At 27.2% G+C, this 22,822-nt stretch overlaps 1 protein-coding gene across 1 annotated transcript; it reads left to right on the top strand.

The window, feature by feature from the left end:
- The first annotated feature begins 290 nt into the window (after positions 1-290).
- Positions 291-21,011, top strand: LOC129961234 (ribonucleoside-diphosphate reductase large subunit-like). Its single transcript, XM_056074972.1, has 18 exons — positions 291-470; positions 1,351-1,439; positions 2,028-2,205; positions 2,974-3,074; positions 3,388-3,447; positions 5,524-5,563; positions 5,936-6,098; positions 9,664-9,805; positions 10,174-10,257; positions 10,829-11,070; positions 12,257-12,458; positions 13,351-13,497; positions 14,635-14,856; positions 18,083-18,159; positions 18,322-18,457; positions 18,779-18,874; positions 19,158-19,346; positions 20,517-21,011. Exons 1-18 carry the CDS (start codon positions 431-433, stop codon positions 20,700-20,702), a joined length of 2,394 nt encoding a protein of 797 aa, XP_055930947.1. The 5' UTR covers positions 291-430; the 3' UTR covers positions 20,703-21,011.
- Positions 21,012-22,822: the final 1,811 nt, after the last annotated feature.

The raw sequence follows: 22,822 nt of genomic DNA, 5'->3' as shown, positions 1-22,822 counted from the left end.
AAATTGTGATAATATTATAACGTAAACAGATTAGTAAGGCAGCAAAAGCAACAAGTTTCAATCAAGAATACAAAAATGAGGATTATTCTCATTTTTGGAAAAAAATCCTATTTCAAGCTATCAAGAATATTATAATAAAAAATTTTACAGGTAAAAAAAATATCTAAGTTTTACGAGGCATATCTTTTTTGACAAATTAAAAACAAGTTTCTTTCAACTATTTAAAATCCCTCTCCCCAGTGGACAAAATTCAAGAAAGCATAGCGGAACATATACAGCTTAACTCATCTTCTGAAAATTAATGCAAACTCGCGGGAATCCGCAAAAAAGGTTAAGCGGGAAAATTTTAATAATAGTTGCACTGTTGTGTTGCTTTGTTTGAGCAAAATTGTGTACTCTGTGATTATTCTTTAAGACCTTTGAAAAAATCATGCCCCATCATACCGAACCTATGTATGTCATTAAAAGAGGTAAGTTATTTTCGAAAGAAATATTTATTATGATATAAAATGAATTGATTATTTCTAAACTCAAAGATTCATCGTTGTTTACTACTACAGACTGAGAAACGTTATTTTAAGATAAGCCGTTGTTTTGAATATCTATTATTTCTTTTAAGCTCCTTGTTACTTTTGTATAAAGTAAGAAATGACGATTTTTGTTTATAAATTATAATGACATTTGAAATAAATACACCAACATTCAGGTTTGCTACTGACCAGTATTATCGCTATTAATTGTTTATCGGGTTTAAGCTTTTCGAACATCTACATTCTTTTGAAAATGTTATAATTTTTTGAATGATTAAGTTAATTTTTGTTCATTTTCTTTATACATAATTAAAGCTAAATTAACCTTGTCTCAAATTTATAGAAGTAGTGATGCGCAAAATTTATTTTTTTACATAAACAAGTACACAAGGAAGATAACGAAAAACAATAAATAAAAGCTAGTAAATTCTCTGCATTAATATTTCATGCCATGTAAATAAGAAACCACCATTGCTTTACATATGTTTTTTTTAATTTAAAAGTGTGGAATGAGTATTAGTTTTTTTTTTTTTAAATTTTAATTTAATTTCTTTTAAAATCCTTATAAATACAAAATATATATGAATGTTTTTGCAATTTTTTAAAAATGGAAAAGGGTTTTATTGATTTGAATTAAATGTAATAATTTTCTTTTCCAGTATTTAAGTATATTAGTTTTTCCAGATTTTTATTTGCAAATTAAACAGGAAATTGTTTATGTGATAAGGAATTATCTGGTTTTTGTGAAAAACAGATCTTTATCCCACATCATATTTTGAAAAAAATCCATGAGTTCATTTAAGTCTGATTTTTGTTTCAGATGGAAGAAGAGAAAATGTCATGTTCGATAAAATTACTTCACGAATTGTAAAACTTTGCTATGGGTTGAATATGGAATATATTGATCCTGTAAGTATTAATGATTTGAAAAATGATTTATTAAAACTATAAAGGAATTTTAATTTAATAAGTGAAATGCTGATCATGTTAAAAAAAAATTTAAATTTATATTTTTATAATTAAAGTATTGGTTTAAATAAATGTTGTACAGCATATATAAGGAAACTTGTGTGATATAGAGTTATTATTATATAATTATTAAGAAATTATAAATTTTTAACTATCTTGATAATTTAATTTTACATTTTTAGAACTACTAAAAACATTTTCTTCACTTGTTGAAAGTTTTAGTTTTTTAATATCTTACAAAAAACTTGTAATAATTTATCTGTATTCTTAAAATATTTATTTTCTAATTACATTAATTCAAATTTCAGTTTAACTCCCAACTTGTAAGTATTTTCATGTATTTGAGTCTATGCATACATAAAATGAGTGGATTTCTTAAAATTCATGAAAAATTTACTTTCAAAAGTCTAAGGAATACTAGTTTTGGCTTTAAACTTGTAAAAAGCACCCATCCTGTAATTTAAAAATGCCATCCTCTGTTATCGTTGCATAAAAAATTAACTAGCTTTTTTTTTCAATTCTCTTTAGACTGCTGTTACAATGAAAGTCATTAATGGAATTTTTCGGGGAGTAAAAACGGTTGAATTGGATAATTTGGCTGCTGAAACTGCTGCAACCATGACTACAAAACATCCTGATTATGCTATCTTAGCTGCTCGCATAGCTATATCAAATCTGCATAAGGAAACTAAAAAGACATTTAGTCGTAAGTATTGTTATTATTTTTATTTCTGTATGCCAATGCATGCAGGTAAAACAATTTTTTGCATATTAATAGTGTTAATTTTGGGAAAAGAAATTTAATGTTTATCTGCAATAACTTATCAATTTAATATGTATACTATTATAGGTGCAGAAATGCTAAATCTTGAAACTGAGTTTGCAATTTTTAAAGATATGTGTATATGGGAGGGGGGGGGGTGAATACAGAATTGCTATCTTAATGGATACAGACAGAAGCAATAACAGACTATTTTTTGAATTCCCTTATTTGCTAACACAGTACAATAATGAACCACATGATAATTTGCACTTGAAATCATTTTCATACTTTAAACTGTTAGTACAAGCATGTACTTATTCATTTAAAAAGCAGGGGGGGGAGTTCAGCACTCAGGATATTTTGCTTTTAACCTCTGAAAATAATTTATGCGCAAGATTTATTTTAAAGTAGAAAGATAACAACGGTAAAATTGATTTTATTTGCAAGAAGTGCAATACTGCTTTACTTTTAATTTTATTTTATACTTAATAATAATTCTTGTTGCTTGTATATTAATAATAATGTTGTTATGTATCTTGATATTTTAATAATAATTTCAAAATAATGTGTGCTTTTAGTGACCTACATAAATTTATTGGCCTATGCATTTGAAATCTAATACAACTTAACTTTTCTAAGCAGTATTTTCTCTCCCCCCCCCCCCTCAATGAATTCTGTATAATTTATAGACGTTTCTGTATAATTTTTCAGATGTTGTCGAAGATTTATATAACATGAAAAATGAAAGAACTGGGAAGATAACTCCAATGATTTCGAAAAATGTTTATAAAGTCATTATGGATAATGCTGATGTAAGTTAAGTTCATATGCTGCTATTTAAAGCTATATTCTAATTGATCTTAACCATAACATTAATAAAATGATTTTTGTGGAATGAATCATTTTATTTTGTTTATGAATTTTTTGATTTTTTTTTAAAATTGTGTGCTATTGTAAATTACTATGTAATGAATCATTTTATTTTGTTTATGAATTTTTTTGATTTTGCAGGGGGGGGGGGAACATGCTATTATAAATTATTGTTATGTATGCTATTGTAAAATTTTGAAAAATTTTGTTGGTTTTTAAGTCTTGTGAAATTAATTTACTTTTTTTTTCCCTCAGAAATTGAACTCTGCAATAATTTATGACAGAGATTTCAATTACAACTATTTTGGATTCAAGGTAAATATGAAGACTTTAATAAAAATGGTTTCGTCTGAATGTAAAGAATTGTATTTTTGATATTGTTCTCAATATTTAAGATTGCTTATTTATCTAATTTTGAAAATATGCATTTAAAATGATAAGAGTATTCTTCTTCTCACTGCTAATAATAGACTTAATTGACATGGTTATAGATAGGTAAATTATTTTATTTAGTATTATTGGTAAATCTATTTATTTGGCCCTTTCTTGATTTTAGTTCTGAAAAAAAATGTAAAATTAAAAATGAAGGGTTTTAGTCTTTAAAATTTGAAACTTGACCTCTCTACTGATTTGTGTGTAGATATCTCTTGATTTGAGAAACTGCCAGAATGGATTTTACAACCTCCATATTAGCTTAATTGCATAGAAAAATCTTTTTTTTATAATCTGGGTTGCCATGCCACTGGGAAAACACAGAGAATTTAAAAATCATCTTTAAAAAACCGAGGAAAATACAGTGGAATTTCCATAAAAACGGGGAAAGTGCAGAGAATTTTTAACTTTTTTTTTTTCCCTCCCCATCCCTTTTCTGGTCTAAAAAAATTGCTTAGCTCTAAAAATTGCAAGAATAAAAGATCCTAGTCATAGTGTCCAAAAATGAATTAATACCATTTGTGATTATGTAATGCAGAAACTCTCTCTTTTCCCCCTGCATAGATAATTTCAATTTGTGTGGCAGTTCTTTTTCTATGAGATTCCTGAATTGCAACTAATGAACTTGTGCTAGACTTCTGTAATTGCATAAAAGAATAGAATACATTTCTCTGTGAGAATTAACAACATTCAATCTGCAGAAGCAATGCTGTAGTGTTTAATTTATCATATTTGTGTTTATTGAATGGTTTGTTATTATTTAATAAATTGTGAGATTTTTCAAAGTAGATTGCTGAATTTTTATAGGTGTTAAAATTTGTTTCGTTATATTCATTTTTTAATGCATTCAGTGATATATTAGAAATATTTTCACATATGTTCACTAAAAGTGAAATACAAAAATGTTGTACTTTATTTATTATGGATTAGGTCCATTAGCTCCATGAAACTGATGGCTGAAAAAATCTGCAGAATTTGATGCCCATATACTTGAATTGGCAAAAATGAATAAATAATTTTTTTTTAAGTGATCTTGCTTTGTAATATTTTTTGTTAAGTAATCATTAAGTTATTTGTATCACAATAACAAAAATGTTTTGAATTTTATTTCGCCTGAGTCTTTCAATTTTTTATGATTTAACAATTAAAGAGTGTGAAATATAATATATCCACTACCACCACCCTTAATATATAAATTTTGTCTTACTAAATTCTAGATAGTAATTAGAGAGGAATTATTTCAAATAATGTTAAATTGTAGCTTTCTATCCTTGCTATTTTTCACCCTTTAAAACCATATTCTATTATAACCATGGATGCTTTTCACATATATATTGGTATCTAGAATATATGTACAGGGATTCCACCCTACTCCCCAGATTTGAGTAACAACATTGGTAATTTATGAATATGAATTAAATTTTAATTGGTAGCTGTATAAAGATGAAAATGTTATTATTTTATGTAAAGGGCATATTCTTCTCTTCAAATTTCAGTTCAAAAATGTTGAAACAGGTATATTTACTGTAAATCAAAAGCATAATTGAAATTATATTTATTAAAAAGATTTCATTTCTGCAACCAAGAATTTTCAAAGTTCTTGTAAGTTTAGTTTTTTTTTAAAAAAAAAATAACATTCTATTAAAATTTGAAATTTTTTTTTTAATTTATATTTGTTGTCTAGTTATTATGCATTTACCTATAAAATGTTTAATAAATAAAGCAATACCAAGTAGTCATTTTTACAGTAAAAAACCATAAAAATGCAGTGGAAATTAGTATGCAACTTTTTTAAAATGAAATTGTATTAATAAGCAAAAAATTTAAGATGACTCTTTTGCTCAATATCTGTATTTCTATTTGTTTCTGTAAAATTTTCAGTTCCTCAAAGTAATGAATCCGCTAAAGATATTCTGATTGTTGAAAGGTGTTTTTATACCAAATTCTATTTTTTTATAGACATTGGAACGTTCTTATTTGCTGAAAATAAATGGGAAAGGTAAGAGCTGCAATTTTTTTTACATTTATTTAAATAGTGTGTTTTTTAACAGTTTTAATTTTTTAAACTTTTTAATTCTTGAAAAAATGATCAGATTGGTGATATGTATTATTTTTGAATAAGTTCAAAATTTGCAAACCTGATTTATTATCAAAATATACTGCTTTTAGAAAAGGTTTGCAAACTTTTAAAATTTTGTGCCATGCAAATAATAGTGCATAATTATTATTGGAGTGCCAAAAATAATTAATGGTACATATATCATAGTTTGAGAAATGACTAGTAGTAATAATAATAATCAAATCAAATTACAAATTTGAAACAAACTTGTAATTTTCAGTGCTGTCAAATAATTTAACTACTATATTTCAGTTGTTGAAAGGCCCCAGCATATGTTAATGAGAGTGTCTGTTGGCATTCATAGTGATGATATTGATGCTGCTATTGAAACTTACCACTTAATGTCTGATAAGTGGTTTACCCATGCATCTCCCACATTATTCAATTCAGGAACCCCTAAGCCTCAACTTTCAAGGTTTGATTCATTCGTTATTTTTATTAGAAATAGTTTCATTGAACTTGAGGGAAAAATTAAGGTTCATCAAAATTGATTTATGTAATTAAACAGAAATGATTGTATTCCAGATTTTTTATTGAGACTTGCTAAATTTAATTTGATTTGATTTAAGATTTTGTTGTGATTACTAAATTATACATATATTTTTTAAAACTGTAACTTGCCAAATGTCATAATTCCAGCAATTTCAATGATAATCCTTGAAAAATAAGATTTAATGCATTTTTTACAAAACTTCGAATGTCACCCCTGTTGCCTTTTCCATACACACTGTCCAAAATGGTGAACTTACCGAGAAAGTAGCATAATTTTATCTGTAATGAATACATGACCATAACACTTCTCTTAATTTTGAAGATCTATATTCAGATTTTCATGAATTTTCTTTCTGATAATTTAATTTTTATGAATTTATTATAAGTTTATTTATTAGAACAAGACATTATATGCTTTCCCAAACAGACTGACATACATTAAGTGAAATGAAGTCCCTTTAATTATTTGTGTAATTTTCTAATAAATGATTATTATCTTTGAGAATGGGTAGTCTTATGCTGTGCTGGCTGTAAAAATATCTATTTTACAAAATTTTATGTAAACATTGCATTATATTCGCTTTGCCATTGGCAGATAGCAAGTCACTGGACCCTTGGCATTTGAAGCTTGTTTTACCAGCATTGTTTAAAATATTTAATGAAAATTATTATGTCATTTTAACTGTATATTTTGTGTTTGATGGTGAAATGATAACAAAACAAGGAAAAATAAAGTACAAGTTAACACTAAATGAGTTTCATAAGGGTGAAAATTTCTAGTTTTTTGTAATAATGTATGTGAAGTTTTGGGCTCAGAAATTTATACAAAACTCCATTAATCAAGAATTTATAGAAAATTTATTAAACCTTCTAAGCCATCGTACCAAAATTCCTTATTTTCTTTTAACCTTTCTCTTCCTGTTTCAGTTCTCCAGTGTCTGCTAATGTAGATACTTTTAACTTGCATTTTAGATTCTAATGAGAGTACTAAAATTTTTAAGTGAAAAGCCACTGTTTTGATCAAACTGAAACTTTATTTATTCGCTAAGAAGAAATAAGCACAGCAAATCTCAGAACTGTCTACTCTTCTAAAAAGTAACCTAAATTTGGCAATTATTAAAAAAAAAAAAAATTGAGACATATTTTAAAATGCTATAAATAATCATATTAAAATTGCCCCCTCCTGATAGATCCCCCTCCCCTTTTTCAGAATTGTTGTTTTTGCCTTACTATTAAAATTCTTTTAAAGTTATGCATATATCATCAGTTATACATCGCATTATTCGAACCTGTCATAATTTTACTTTTTGGTATTTTTTTTACATGGAGTCACAATTGCCTCTGGTTTAATCCTGAACAATATTTTTAGTTGAAACAGTTTTACGTAATATTGATATTTGATATGATTGAAAAACATGAATTTAATTGAATAAATTTGTTACAAATTAAAAAATATATATTATGATATAAAAACGGAAATGAAAATCCTACTGCAGAGAAAATGATAATGTTACAAACTTTGTAAATATTTGTATTTGTCCTGAAATACTCAATTTCTAGGGCGAAAATCGCACAATTTGGGCGTATTTTATGTAAAAACAGCATTTCCAGTGACTTGACGAGATTTGGCGGAAAATAGATATTTCTGGAAAATTCCATCACCTAAGCTCTAGGACCATTATTAAGCGAGATAGCCTAGAATCTTCCAGAACCTTGGCGAAAGTCGTGGATTTTCTTGCAAAGTCAGGTATAAATACCACCGCCCCATTGACCATGATTATTAGAGAGTATTGAAGACTTGAGTATTAGTCTAGTGCATAGAAGCTGTTATCTGTCTGAGATATTAGAGACCTCTGTGTTTGGAAACTGTTTCTTGTTGTATTAGCTAAATTGGAGCTGCATAATTGTGACTCGTAACTGCTGTAATTTCCTGCGTCTTCTAGAGATTGTTTTATCAACTCTCAATCTACACAAACCCCAAAATGCAGTACAATAGTAAAAACACACGATTTAATATTTTAATGAGTGAGTTTGAATTCCATCATAGCATTTTAAAACATTGTTAGAAATAATCTTATCAAATTGAATTAAAAATATCAAAATATGGAAATGAAACAGATGTCATCAAGAGAGTAATTTTTTGAGTATACTACTTTGTATGTTTTATAATTGTTTTGGAAAATATGATCATCAGTTTCTGTAGGCTGTAATGGTACTTATTTGGCAATGGCTATGCCTATTTTTGAGCTCAATTTAAATTTTTTATTTGAATCCTTTGTTCTTTTTATTTCTTTGAACCTTTTTTTATTATTATTATTTCTTATCTTTGACTAAATGTACTTTTTGATGACACAGTTAAAATCTCGCACATCTGAAGAACATTTCTAATATTTTTGTGCATCTCCATTAATTAGCTAAACAAAACTTTTGGATTTGGTGTAGTTTTAAAAACATTCAATGAAGCAATTTGAAATTCATAGGTGCTTTATTTGCATTTGACTGTTACCAACTGACAAGCACTTCAGTACCATGTATAGTAGTGTTTTATATATAAATATAGATTTAATCTTTGCTGTATAACAGTTCTAATTAGCTGCATTAATGTATAATTAATTGCATGGTCGTATATATTTAGTTGCAAATTTTAAATGATATAGGAGTTTGAAATATTCTCTAAGACAAATACAATAGTAATTTGCTTAATGAGCATAATTCGTTTTCAGATCTTGCTCTTAATGTAAAACACTGATTAAGTGAAATAGCTTTTCCTATGGGATCAATGTAAAATAGGTTAATGCATTCCATTTCCAAAAAAAAAAAAATAATAATAATAATAATAATAATACTGCATTATTGCCTTAATAAGCAATAATAATAAATTATATTTTTTGGCTGGGTATGGATGCAAAAATTTTCCATTCTTTTAATGTTTCTCTTATTTCACTGGAAGGTTGATGCTATACTTACGCAGTTTTACCCTGCCTGTCGATGAAATCTCCTCTACAACTTGATACATAATGTAACTATTAGCTACGCTTGTGTTTATGGTTGCATGTTGTTGAAATACTTTTCCCTCATATTGCATTATGAAACTATAGTGCTTACCAAAGTGCCTTTTATTTATTTTTTATTTACTTATTATTTTAACTGTATAGTTTGCAATTCTGTTTTTAATTGGGGGGGTGATCACATAAGTTTTAAACACAGATTGATGTTGTTTTAAATTCAGTCTTGAAATGTGTATTAAATTGTCTTTAATTCATATTGCTGATCAAGACTATATGTATTTGTATAAAATCTTTCATTATATGGCAATCCTTGCATAATGTATTTTAACGTAATGTTTTTTCACTTGTTAAAATAATCAAAATTTATTCATCTGATTAAAATATAAAATTCTTAAATAGTTTAAAAACTTTGTGCTTAATTGTAATTATTTAGATTTTTTTTTTAGTTTCAAATTATTAAACTTTGAATATGATTTGCAGTTGCTTCCTGCTCTCAATGACAGAAGATAGTATTGATGGTATTTATGATACTTTAAAACGATGTGCGCTAATCTCCAAATCTGCTGGCGGAATTGGATTAAATGTGCATTGTATCAGAGCAACTGGAAGTTATATTGCCGGTGTAAGTAATTATTTTATTAACTTTTGGAGCTTGAAGAGCTTGTTATTGGTCTACAAAACTTATATCCCGTAAGCATATAATAATAAACATATAATGTTCTATATGAAGCATGCACTGTGTTGCTTTCAAAAGGTGCCAAACAATTTATTTCTTCAGATTTCTTTCTTTAAATTATATCTTTGATTTTAATTACAGATTAAACAACTTAATAAAAAAAAACTTTTTAAAAAAATTAGGAGCAATGCTTATTTTTGAAAGAAAAATTTATGGAGCTCCATTTCTGTTACTTTGATGTATTTATAAATTTGTCTTTATAATTTGAAAAAAAAAAATCTATTGATGGAGTCTATTTATTTGATATTGTTTAGACAAATGGCACTTCAAATGGTCTAGTTCCTATGTTGAGGGTGTTCAACAACACAGCTCGCTATGTTGATCAAGGTGGAAACAAGGTATGTTATTTTTATTTGCTCTTTATTCATTTTCTAAAAATATCAATTATCCTAAATAGCATAATCTATTTTGTGTTGCATTTTTATAATATCAAAATACAACAAAAATCATAACTGACCTTGTTGTTTTTGTAAAGTGTGTAAAAATAAATTTGATTTGCTTAAACTCTAATTAGGTTGTAATGTAACCTTATGATTAAATTATAATAGAATAATAAGGTTTATAATATTATAGCTATTTACTCTAAAATGTATAAAAAATATTTAATTGTTGACCAATATTGTTATAATCGCCACAGCTAACATGTTACATTGAGAATTGACTATTTTCCCCCCTTGTAATTCATGCATATATGAACTTCCTTTAGGTATAAGATCATTTTACTGCACTATGTTTATTTTTGCTTGCACATCTGTTAATATTTTGGCTGTCTGCAAATAGTTATCACGGATTTCCCCCTCTCCCTTTTTAATGGTTTTTGTAAGAAATGAGTCTTTTCTTCAAATAACAAAACTGTTTTAGCTGTGTTGATAAATTAATATAATAATGTTGAAAATTAACATATTAAAGCGTCCTGGGGCATTTGCTATTTATTTGGAACCATGGCATGCAGACATCTTTGAATTTCTAGACCTGAAAAAGAATACAGGAAAGGAAGAACAGCGAGCTCGTGATCTTTTTTATGCTCTATGGATCCCTGATTTATTTATGAAGCGTGTAGAAAATGATGAAATGTGGAGTCTAATGTGTCCAGACGAATCACCTGGTCTTTATACTTGTTGGGGAGAAGAATTTGAACAATTATATGAAAAGTAAGTCTTGGTCTCTTCACAATAATTTTAGTATGCACAGTGTTTTAGTATACATAGACTCATCAAGTGTCAAATATTTGATATTGTTATTTTTCTGATCAGCTAATTGTTTTTAATGACCTCATTTTTTAGAAACTGGTTTGGAATTTTATAGTTTGGCCACACACCAAATGTGGTATTAGAGCTAATTGCCAATATAGAACATCAATTTTCTCATAATGCTCATAAATTTATATCATGAACCATGTTATTTATTACATTTGAGTGAAATTTGTTCCCTACTGAAAAGGTTGAATATATCTCAGCAAGTTACTTTTTCTATAACCATGTTACATTTTTTTTTTTTTTAATGCTAAGTATAAATAGTTGTGTGTCTTAAAGGAAAACATCCTTTTAAAAACTGTTTTGTTAAATCTGTGATTTATTAGCTTCAAAGTCGGTAATTGGTTTTTTTGCTTCACCGAGTTGAGAAAAGGACATCATATTCCAAAAAAGAGGCATGAATAATAATAATAAAGCAGATTATGATTACTTCTAATCATATTTGAAATGGTGAAAATTATTAGCAAGTAATTTGTGTTGAAAATAAAATTAATAGAAATTGGATATAAGTAAATGTTTGTTAGTTTAGATAGAACAAAAATCACTGTCAAATATTTTCTAAGTAAACCATTTTGTTTGCAATACTGTAATTGGTTAGTAGAGGTAAATATCATCAATCAAGACTTCAACGCTGTGTTTGACTGCTGACAAAAATTCATCAATGAAAAAAATTCAACTAAATGAGGCAGACTTTGAGCTGGGTTTTAATTGTATTAAAAATTATTATATATAATGAAATTTATGAAAAGATGATCTCATTGTATCACATTTATAAAATTTCCATGAATTTGTTTCTCCTTCTCTTGGTGAAAGTAATTTATTTTATTTTTCCCCCTTATGTATAACAATTTGGACATGGCTAATGCTACAATTATTAGTTATATTAAAGAGAAGAAAAGTACATTTATGGGTTTTTTTAAAAAATTTTAATTATTCAGTTCTGTGTATTTTAAAATAATTCAATAATTTTATTAAAAAAAATACTTTATTTTTGTCTGTTGCTCATAATTTGAATACCATTTAAGATTGTGTATACAAAATTTCTGTTTGACAGTACTTAAAATATCCTGTGTTTATTATAAAGGTATGAAAAAGAAGGTAGATACAGAAGTCAAGTTAAAGCACAGCAACTTTGGTATGCCATTATTGAATCCCAGATTGAAACTGGAACACCTTATATGTTGTACAAAGATGCTTGTAATAGGAAATCAAATCAAAAGAACTTGGGAACAATTCAGTGCAGTAATTTATGCACTGAAATTGTTGAATACACTTCTGAAGATGAGGTTTGTATAACAATTTTTTTAAGTGCATGTATAATGATTTGTGTTCGTTTAATCTTTTACTAATTCTTCTTCTGTTCAATTTCTGTAATCTGTATATTCGATAGTATTTCCAAGTAGGCAGAAGACTTTCAAATGCTGAATGTATTCTTCTAACATATAAAACTTCCTTTGCTGCTGTATTTTTGATTCTCTATTTTGTTTTGACAATTTTTCACAGAATACCAATTGGTTATCAAGTCAAATATTAATTAATTTGTTATCAGTTTATTCACATAACATATTGGTCTTTCATCTCAGTTTAATCAGTTACTTCTATTTCTTTATGCAGCTTTCTTCAAAAGGATTTCTGAGCAATTGGTTTTTGTCTTCAATTTTTAGAAAGTAGCATCTAAAACAAGGCCTACTCCATAGATTTTGAACTACTGCTATAGATATTTATTATTAATTTCTATTGATTAGATTAGTGGTAGTTGCAGAAAAATTTTAAAAGGCCTAAAGGGAGAAAATGGAATTTGAGAAATTGCCAATGCCAGTATTTAAATCATGAACATACAGCATTTATAGTTTCGTTTCAACTTCAAAATGAACTTAAATTACAAAAAATATATATAATATTATAATTAAGATGGTTGTATGAAAAACATATATAGTAAATTGTCTGAACTCAAATAACTTTTATCAGTTACAATAAAAATTTGATCAATAAATAAATAAATGTCTTAAGTAATTGTTTGATCAATAAATAAATAATAATGTTTTAAGTTATTTTTATAAATTGCTTTATTTTGATTTCATTGGATTGATAAAAAAATGTTTGTTTGTTTTTTGTAAAAAGATAAAGTAAAAATGTTTCTTTTGAAATATTTAAAAATTCTATTTTGTTTTTTTCCAGGTGGCAGTTTGTAATTTAGCTTCAATTGCTTTGAACAGATATGTAAAGGATCAAGAATTTGACTTTGAAAAACTGAGAGAAGTTACACAAGTGATAACAAGAAATTTGAACAAAATAATCGACATTAACTATTATCCTGTTCCTCAGGTATTATTAATAACCTAAAAAAATTTATTCTGTTATTTTTATTTCAACCTGTTTTTATTACATTTTAAGTGACTGTTCATGTGATTTCTCTCTGTAATGAAACTCAGTACATTCCAAAATTAAAATTAACTTTGTTGAATGCATTCAATTGATGTTCAGTTTTATTATTTTTAACCATGCAATTTCACTATAAAATTGTTGTAATGACAACATTAAAATTATTTGGGCAGTACTTAAATTTTTATATTGAAGTTATTTAGCCGAATGAAAATTTTTGAGTTCCATTCTATTAATTACTAATTTCTAACTTTTCACATAGAAAAATTGAATGCTTTATGTAAAATTAGATGAGTATTATTCGTGGCTTAAACATTTTTGTACATTTTTGGTGTCATATTAAAATAAATGATTTTTTTTAATTCAGAAAATTAACCCTTTTGTTCCTAAATAATTTCAGTTCAGGTATCTTAGAATACTGGAATGCCTGAGTTTTTCTTTTAAAAATAAAATTCCCCACTTCCCCTAAAACTTCAGTGACAGTCCATATTCTAAAAGAGTTATGCAGAAGAGGTATCCACTTAGCTGGTGGCTAATAAGCAAGTATATGCTTGCGCATTCTTAGAAAACCTTCCTGTTCTCCAAATCCATCTGAGAGAATGTCTCAAACCAATTGCAGTAATTTAATCAATTGCATTTAATGAAGGAGTGAGAAATTGGGCAATTACATTATGGTGAACTCGGATAATCTTCATTAAATGGATATTTGTGACTTCTTTTTATGTTGATAGAGTTAATATTTAAATTTGTATGAAACAGTTACAATTTATTTCAAATTGATTTTTTAGATGAAGAAAGTCTTAAGTTTTACTAAGGCAAATTTTAAGCTAAACTAAAATTTGAATTGTAAATTTGCTTTATTTATTTCAAAATTAATTAAATTATTTCATTACATTTTATTTTTATTATTTTGATATTAATGTGCAAAGGTATAAGTAAACTGTCTTTTTAAATTTTTTGATTTGCATTATTATTTTACAATCTTTTTTTGTAGATTAAATCGGTTTATTCATTATCTATAGATAGTAATTTAAGCAAAGAATGGTTGCTCAAAGAATAACAATGCATTTTTCTTTATAGGCTGAAAAATCCAATAAAAGACACAGACCTATTGGAATTGGAGTTCAAGGCTTAGCAGATGCATTTATCTTAATGAGATATCCATTTGACAGTCCAGAAGCACAAAAGTTGAATATTGAGATTTTTGAGACTATCTACTATGCCGCTCTTGAAGCTAGCTGTGAATTAGCAGAAAAATATGGCCCTTATGAAACATATGAAGGCAGCCCTGCTTCACAAGGGGTATTTTTTTTAAAAAATAAATTCATTCAATATTTTCATGAATATTGCAAGGTGTTTGTAAATATGTTTACAGTATAAAATTTGATGGAAAATATATAATATACACATTTTGACAAATCTCTAAATTACAGAATTGCTAATTGAGGATTTGCCAAAATATATATATTAGAAATTGAGTATATATATATATATTAAAGTGGATTTTCTTTCCCCAGCTGAAGTGTATCATATTTGTAACTTGCCGCCTTTGGCGACCAATCGGTTCACCAATCTTACTATTTGTTAAAATTTTAATAATTAAATATTTTATGCAATTCCTAGCTTCTTCATCAAGATATTTTAAAATTTCAAATTTTGATAGTCATATTATAAAGGCCTTCAGTCATAACATAATAGGCATCTCTCTAGCTCCATTACATTTCTGTTAGCTCTCGTAGAATTTATGCTTTAAATGAAAGTGAAAAGGATTAATCTGCAATTAATATAATAATATTTTTTTACTGAAAGAAAGTATTTTCTTTATAATATGATTACTGAAAACAGTCACTGAGTGTTTAAACTTTATTGGCACTGAAGAATATTTTTCTTAATTTATGTAATATCTCAAGAATTTGTCAACAAAATTTTCTCAGATTCATCATGAGCAGATCGATTAATTAACAATGTCTAATTTTGAATGCATCAAACACTCAGAAAATAAACAGAATCGTTTAAAATAATCAGTCAAAATCAGGTTTAAAAAAAACTACTTAAAAAGCGATGTACTTAAAACTATAAGCATTTACGAAAGCATACAACTAACCTAAAAATAATTTAAATCAAGTCTGCATCCGTTGATAATAGTTGTCAACAATCAGAACACAATGTGCATGCGTGAATTTTCAACACCAGTTATGGTAACGCAAATACGTGAATTTTTCTACGCCTGTTGGGGCAACGCTATGCAAATTAAAAATTTTTAATTTCCTTCATTCTGTTTTATTTTAATTCCAAAGTACTTCAGAATAAATCTGAAAGATCGATTAATTAACAATGTTTAATTTTAAATGCATCAAGCATTAAGAAAATAAGCTGAATTCTTTGAAATAGTCGGCTGGGAAATGTTTAGCCTAGCCTCATTAGCATGGGTAAAACTTACTGATTTGGAGGTGGGGAAAATGAAGATTTTTTTGGCAGGAAAGTTAGTTTTTAATTAATAATTAAAAATTCAATAAAAGAGACCCCAGGTTCACATTCCTGACCTCCAAGATATACATGTACCAAATTTGGTAGTTGTAGATCAAACGATCTGGCCCATAGAGCGCCAACACACATTGAGCTTTATTATAAGTATAGATTAGATGCAGTCAGCCATTCTAAGGTGCTTCAAAATTAGTGACAAATTTCTTTCAATGTGTCATCTTAACAATTTTTACTATGCATACATATTAATGATTTATGCTATTTGATTATTGGATGCACTATGAGAAATTGTTGAATATGTTTTAAATCTCTCCGAGGGAAATTCAAGATTTTTTTTGTCATTAATCAAATGTTGTCAAATATAAATACTACTTATTTTATACATAGGAATACTTAATGACATTATATACCAAGATTTTGTTCAAAGGGATGAAATTTTTCGAAGTTACAAAGATTTAAGTTTTATAAAGCCTTTATGTTATTATTAAAAGATGTTGACTTTTCGGAATAACTGACATTGGTGTAGAACTTTTTAATGTTAAAGTATCAAGCATTTTTAAATACAATATAAACAGAGGTTTGCCATAGCAAATTAGATTTTTTAAAGTATTCTAGTGATTTTCAAAATTTGGAAGAAACTGTATCTGTTAATTGAAAAAGGGTGGTAGAAAAAACCTATGTGGATTGTCAAATACTCTGGCAACTGTCTTATCTCTTATGGTTTGAAAATTAGAGAATATAAAGTAATTATTCTACCAATCAGGGAAAACTTATTAATTTTTTTGACAGACTTGAAGGAGCAAAAAATATCCTGTAAGATTATGCCATTTTTATCAAGATGCCTCTATTTAAAGCCCATCCTGACCATGCATGAAAATAAACATGGACTTTAATTAAATGCTTCGTCTTTTTGTAATTTGTTGATTTTCCTGGTGGTATTCGCAATAATGCAAAAAATATAGCTTTGTCAACAGATTGGGACGTTGAAGGCATAAATCCTTTTTTCTTTGTGCTATCCTTATCTTTGCTGTTTTGCACTAGAGCACATGACGCACATGTCATTTACCTGGGTGAATAGCACAAGTGTGTTGAAGCTATTATTATTTTATTTAATTAAAAACTCTTTTGTACTATAGAGGTAAGCATTCCCTACATTATATTTGAAAGTTACTTTCTTCATTGTGTTGAAAATGAATGTTGGTGCTAAAAAGTATAGGCAGGACATGAGAACTTTTTAAAAAAAATTATTTGTGTTTTGTTGCAATGTTTAAGATTTCATATGTCAGTGCATATGTTATTTATATTTATTTATGTTATTTCATTATTTGGGTTTTGAAAAGAAAAAAAATGACAATATAATTTTTAGCCTTGTGAGAAAGGGCTCGTTTTTTTGTTGAAACTGTACCAGAGAAATAAGAGAAAGAGAAGAGTAACCTTATCGTACTCAAAGGATTAGATAACAAAATGTGGGAATTCATTGGCCTACATTTGTTCAATAAAGAGAGAGGTGTGTTCCATTCTAAATGCAATCCAAATCTCTGTCAAAATAAATGTTCATTTTGTAATTTATTTCCCTGTTATTGTAAAGAATGCTTTAGTGTGTATAAATAAATATGTGGATATTTGAATTTTTATCTCCTTCCATGTTATGATATTCTTTTCAGTATTTCTTCCAACTGTATAGTTTTCGTCAAAATAGTGTGAAAAGTATTTCACTTTTCCCTGAGATTATTTTGCATTAAAACTTATTTGATGCAATGTAAAAGTATATTTGAAATTTATTGGTAATTTATAATATAAAGCATATTTCGTGGCAGTTTCTGTTTTTGTATGCATATGTAACAAATTACTAAGAATATCATATTATGAAATTTATGGATTTCTTTTCTCAATTTTTATTATAAGAAAACTTATTATTTAATAAAGTATATTCTATTTATCGTGAAGTTTTAATTTCATTCTGCTTGATAGTTTAGAATTTCGAAATAGGTTTTGTTAAGTTTTAAAACTAAAATCTAAATTTATTTCAATAAAATCTGTTTAGATACTTCAGTATGACATGTGGAATGTAACTCCAACTGATAAATGGGATTGGGCAGCTTTAAAGGAAAAAATAGCTAAGTAAGTACTGTTTCTTCATTTAGGTTAAAGTTAGTGTTTTTTCAAAATTAAAATATAACAATAAGTTGAATTTAGAGTTATTTAATTGGTAGAAGTTGACCTTTTTAGTACTTTTTTTATTTCTTTGCATAACATTAACATTTTTTATTTCTTTCTTTGAAGGCATGGTTTGAGAAACAGTTTACTGCTTGCTCCTATGCCAACCGCTTCAACAGCACAAATTTTAGGAAATAATGAATCTATTGAGCCTTATACTAGTAACATATATTCCAGAAGAGTATTATCTGGTGAATTCCAGGTAATGTATTGATTTAACATCTAATTGATTAGGATTTTTCCTGTTATAAGTTTTATTTGTGGTTGCTAAAATTTTAGTTACTTTAAAACAATCATTAAAAATATCATAATATATCTCAAAATCACAGCAGGCATTTTTAATATTTCTCATCAGTAATATGCCATATATTTTATAATTGTTTATTGCTGTTCTAATTATATATTTGTAATGTAAGAATAATGTTACTATTTTATAGAGTAAAAAGAGCATTTCTGGAAATTTCTGTTTTAATTTTAAATATTTTTCATATTTGCTTAAGCCTTGCATGTTTTTCTTTTTCAGGTTGTGAATCATCATTTGTTAAAGGATTTGACTGATCTTGATCTTTGGGATGACAATTTAAAGAATAAATTGATTGCAAGTAATGGTTCTATACAGGTAAATGTTTATTTAGAAATTAATCTGCAAAATGATTTTTTGCAGTTTTTATGAAATATTTTTAATAAAACAGTACTATTTTAGTAAGTACACATGTTAATAGGCTCGTTATTTTTGAAAATTTATCAAATTAAGCTATACTATTACAAAAAAATTGTCTTGTGTGTTGCTTTCTTTATTTTCATAATTATGTTGCTTAGTGTCTCTTTTCCTCTATGTTAATTGAAATTTTATAATTTTTATATCATTTTTTAAATATTTATTTGTTTTGCTTTATGTTCAGAATATTGATGGCATACCTGATAATCTTAAGAAGTTATATCGAACAGTGTGGGAAATCTCTCAAAAAAGCATCTTAAAAATGGCAGCTGATAGAGGTGCATATATTGATCAAAGTCAGTCTTTAAATGTTCACATAGCTGAACCCAACTATGGAAAGATTACCAGCATGCATTTCTATGGATGGCATTTGGTAAGCTCTTGGATGCATTGATATAATGAAACTTCTTGTTCTTAGTGCAATTTATATTATTATAAATTGTTTTTCATTAAATGTTCTACTTTCTGGATTAAGTTTTTAATTTCATGCAACAGATGCATTGTTATTATATGCATTTCAACAAGTTTCTGAAGTATTATAAAGTTTTCCCCCTCTTTTTTGAAAATTATACGTGTTTATACATAAAATTGTTCTCTAACACAATTATAAATTATCTTATTAACTGATTAAACTTCTGTACTAATATATTTGGAGATAAAATTCATATAATACTTTTTTTCATATTTTTAAATTCTGATGTTTGTTCCAAATTTATATCTCTATAATAAAGTACAAACTTCTTTTGGTGTTCTCGTTTGTTTCTATTTACATTACTGAATAAGAGAGTCAAAAAATTAACTTTTTTTTTTTTTTTTTTTTTTGCTTCAACAAATTATTAACAGCATTCAAAAAATAAAATTTTGTTTTTCTATATTTCTAAACTTTTAGTATTAACACCTTTAAATAAAAATTGAATAAATATGTTATCAAGTATCTGTGCTTAAACTGGGGGGGAAAAAAATGCAAAATTATGTACAATATGAATGTAAAGGATTTTTAACTGGTGAATAACAAATTCTAAGAAGTGTTAAATGATTTTCATCGAAAACTGAATAATGAATTCATTTCAATCTAATACATTTTACAAATTTTTGATTATTTGCATTGCATGATTTTATTTTTCAATAAAAGTTGTGTAAATCAATATAAATCAGAGCAGACTTCTTAGATTTTTTCATTTGCAGCCTCATTTTCTTAAGAACAGTTTTGTGATCCTAAAGCAGCAGGATCATGAGACATTAAAAATAAAATGATTTGATTCAGAATAGTTAAATTTTTTGCACTAAGAAAGAAAAATAGTTCTGGAATTTTAATTTCTTTTAGTTTTTTAAGCTGCTTTAATTTAAAAAAATATCAAATTCCCTTTTATGTTTACTTTTGACTAAAAAAGAAAATGTAGGGGTGCAAATATAATTCGCTATTCAATATTAGCTTGCTTCTATTTTATGTCTTTTATTTGTAATATTTATTATTAATGATTAAGTAATTTTTTTATTTAGTAAAAATTAAATGGGTATTAATACAACTTTGTTTCTTTTTCAGGGTTTGAAAACTGGTATGTATTATCTCCGTACCAAACCTGCTGTTAATGCCATTCAGTTTACTGTTGACAAAAAAGCATTGAGAGAAAATGGTGTCAAAGCAAATGGCGATTCTAAAGAAAAACATATAGCTGACATGGTTTGTTCCTTGCAAAACAAAGAAGCTTGCATCAGTTGCAGTGGATAAAATTATGTAAATCGATTGTATAGTAACTATGGCATTTATTTAAAAAAAAAAAAAATTGAAATCAATTTTTCCGAGTAATATAGAAATTACTAGTGCTAATGAATTTTATAAGTTTTAAAGACTTTTTTTTTTTTTTTTTTTCTAATCAGGATAAATTTTGTCTCCCTTTTTGTTGTTGTTGAAACACGTGATCATTTTACATTTTCCTATTTAGATGTGTTGTCTAAGTTCATTTTATTTTGTGCATTTTTAATTTAAAATTGGCATTTGTGTTTGTCATACATCAATACTTTTGATATAGTTCAATTTATAGTATATAAATTATGTTTCAAATAAGCAATTCAAGTTACTGAATAGTTTGATCTATAAATTAGAAAAATCATCTTATTTTTATGATGATAATATTTGTACAAAATATTTTTATATAAAGTACACAATTTGTATTTTTTAAAAGTAGTATTTATTTATAGATAATGTTTTAAGACTGACTTCTTTCACTTCTAAAATTTTACAATTTTCTGTATTTTATAATTCAAATCACTGCTGAATAAATTCTTTATGAAAAAGTATATTGTATTTTTTTATTTTCTTAAAATTTGTTAAATATTCATATTAATAAATTCAATGAGATGGTAAGTAGTATTTATTTGAATCTTGTTGTCAACTTTGTTATTCTGAAAATTTATGCTGGAATTCAAGAAAGATACTTATCTGAAATTGGGTTGGTTCAAATATGGTTAAACAATTTTTAATATAATCACAAGCTCATGTAGGAAAAGAAAGAAAATTCCTCGGCCAACTACCAATCAAGTTGGTATTTGGTCAATTATGAACTTTTCAATGAGATTAGGAATTTGTAAATTGCAATTTCATTATCTTCAGATTATTACTTCATTTTAGAGATGGGAAATATTGTTCAGTTGAAAAATCAATCCAATTCAATGCATGTGCAGTTGTTTTTCTTCATTCTTGGAAATTCTTTGTGATTGAAATAGGGGGGATATAATATTTCACATAACCACCAGCGATAGAAATATACAAACTGAGTAATCCCCCCGCCCCTCCCATCTGCATTTTCTTTCTGGCTTATTGAGAAATAGGATTTGTGACCTTGTTTGCTTCTCAGTTGTTTTAGATGTGGAGGAAAGGTCCCCCCCCCCCCTTTAGATGGCAAGAAATTTTTTATTAACCCTTTCGGGGTGCGATGCCTCTATCCTATACGCACGCACATTACGGAGCGAAAGGAATCAACCCACAGGACAGGGGTTTGGTGCCTAACTTTGATAAAAGAAAAAAAAAATGATTTTTTTTATTTATTTATTTTTATTTTTCCCCCTTCCTCATTTTTAACGTCGTTTTTTCTACCTTTTTAGATTATTAGTGTTATTACTACCTATTAGATTATTAGTACTCATAATATAAGCATATTTTTTTCTGACAAATTATGGTGTTTTGTTTGAAATTAAACCGAAACCAAGGCTATCCATAATAAAAATAAAAGAAGTGCACTAAATGTATTCAAAATATAATGGAACTGACGGTAAAACCCGGAAAGACTACAGTTACACAGTAATAGCAGAAAAGAAACGCAAGTGTTTCTATCAAGTGGAAAGTTACACAACCAGCTCTGTTTATTTATATTGCTCTTACCCCTCCCCCGCAATAGCTGATGAGTGATACCAAAGTGAGGTTTTAATATGAGCAGACAAGGTCAGGATACTAAAACTATATTTATTTCAAAAGTAATGGACACAGGGAGCCATCTAGTGACAATTAAAAATTATTCTAGTTTAAAATGCACATATGCTTCACCGTCCTATGAGTTCGATTTCCATGGCCTGACTTAGTCGGACCAAATCTAAACATCCGATGACAAGAAGTAAGTCAAAAACGAGGAAGGGAGAAGAATAAATTTATCCCCAAAGTCCTAAACAGTCTAGAATATGTTCGGCAGAGGCCTGATGTTGGCGTCAAAGAGGGTAAGATTTTTCACTCTGAGAAAAGAAGACATTTAAGGTGGCCACTGGCAAGTATTGGTTTTTCTGTCACAAGAAAGAATTAAGGACTGGCCCGGCTTAAAGGCTATTCCACTATTCCCAGCTAAAATCTGCAGGCATAGG

This window comes from Argiope bruennichi, chromosome 2 (genome assembly GCF_947563725.1).
Source record: "Argiope bruennichi chromosome 2, qqArgBrue1.1, whole genome shotgun sequence".
In the NCBI taxonomy this organism is placed as follows: domain Eukaryota; kingdom Metazoa; phylum Arthropoda; class Arachnida; order Araneae; family Araneidae; genus Argiope; species Argiope bruennichi.
This window is presented reverse-complemented; position numbering and strand designations above follow the sequence as displayed.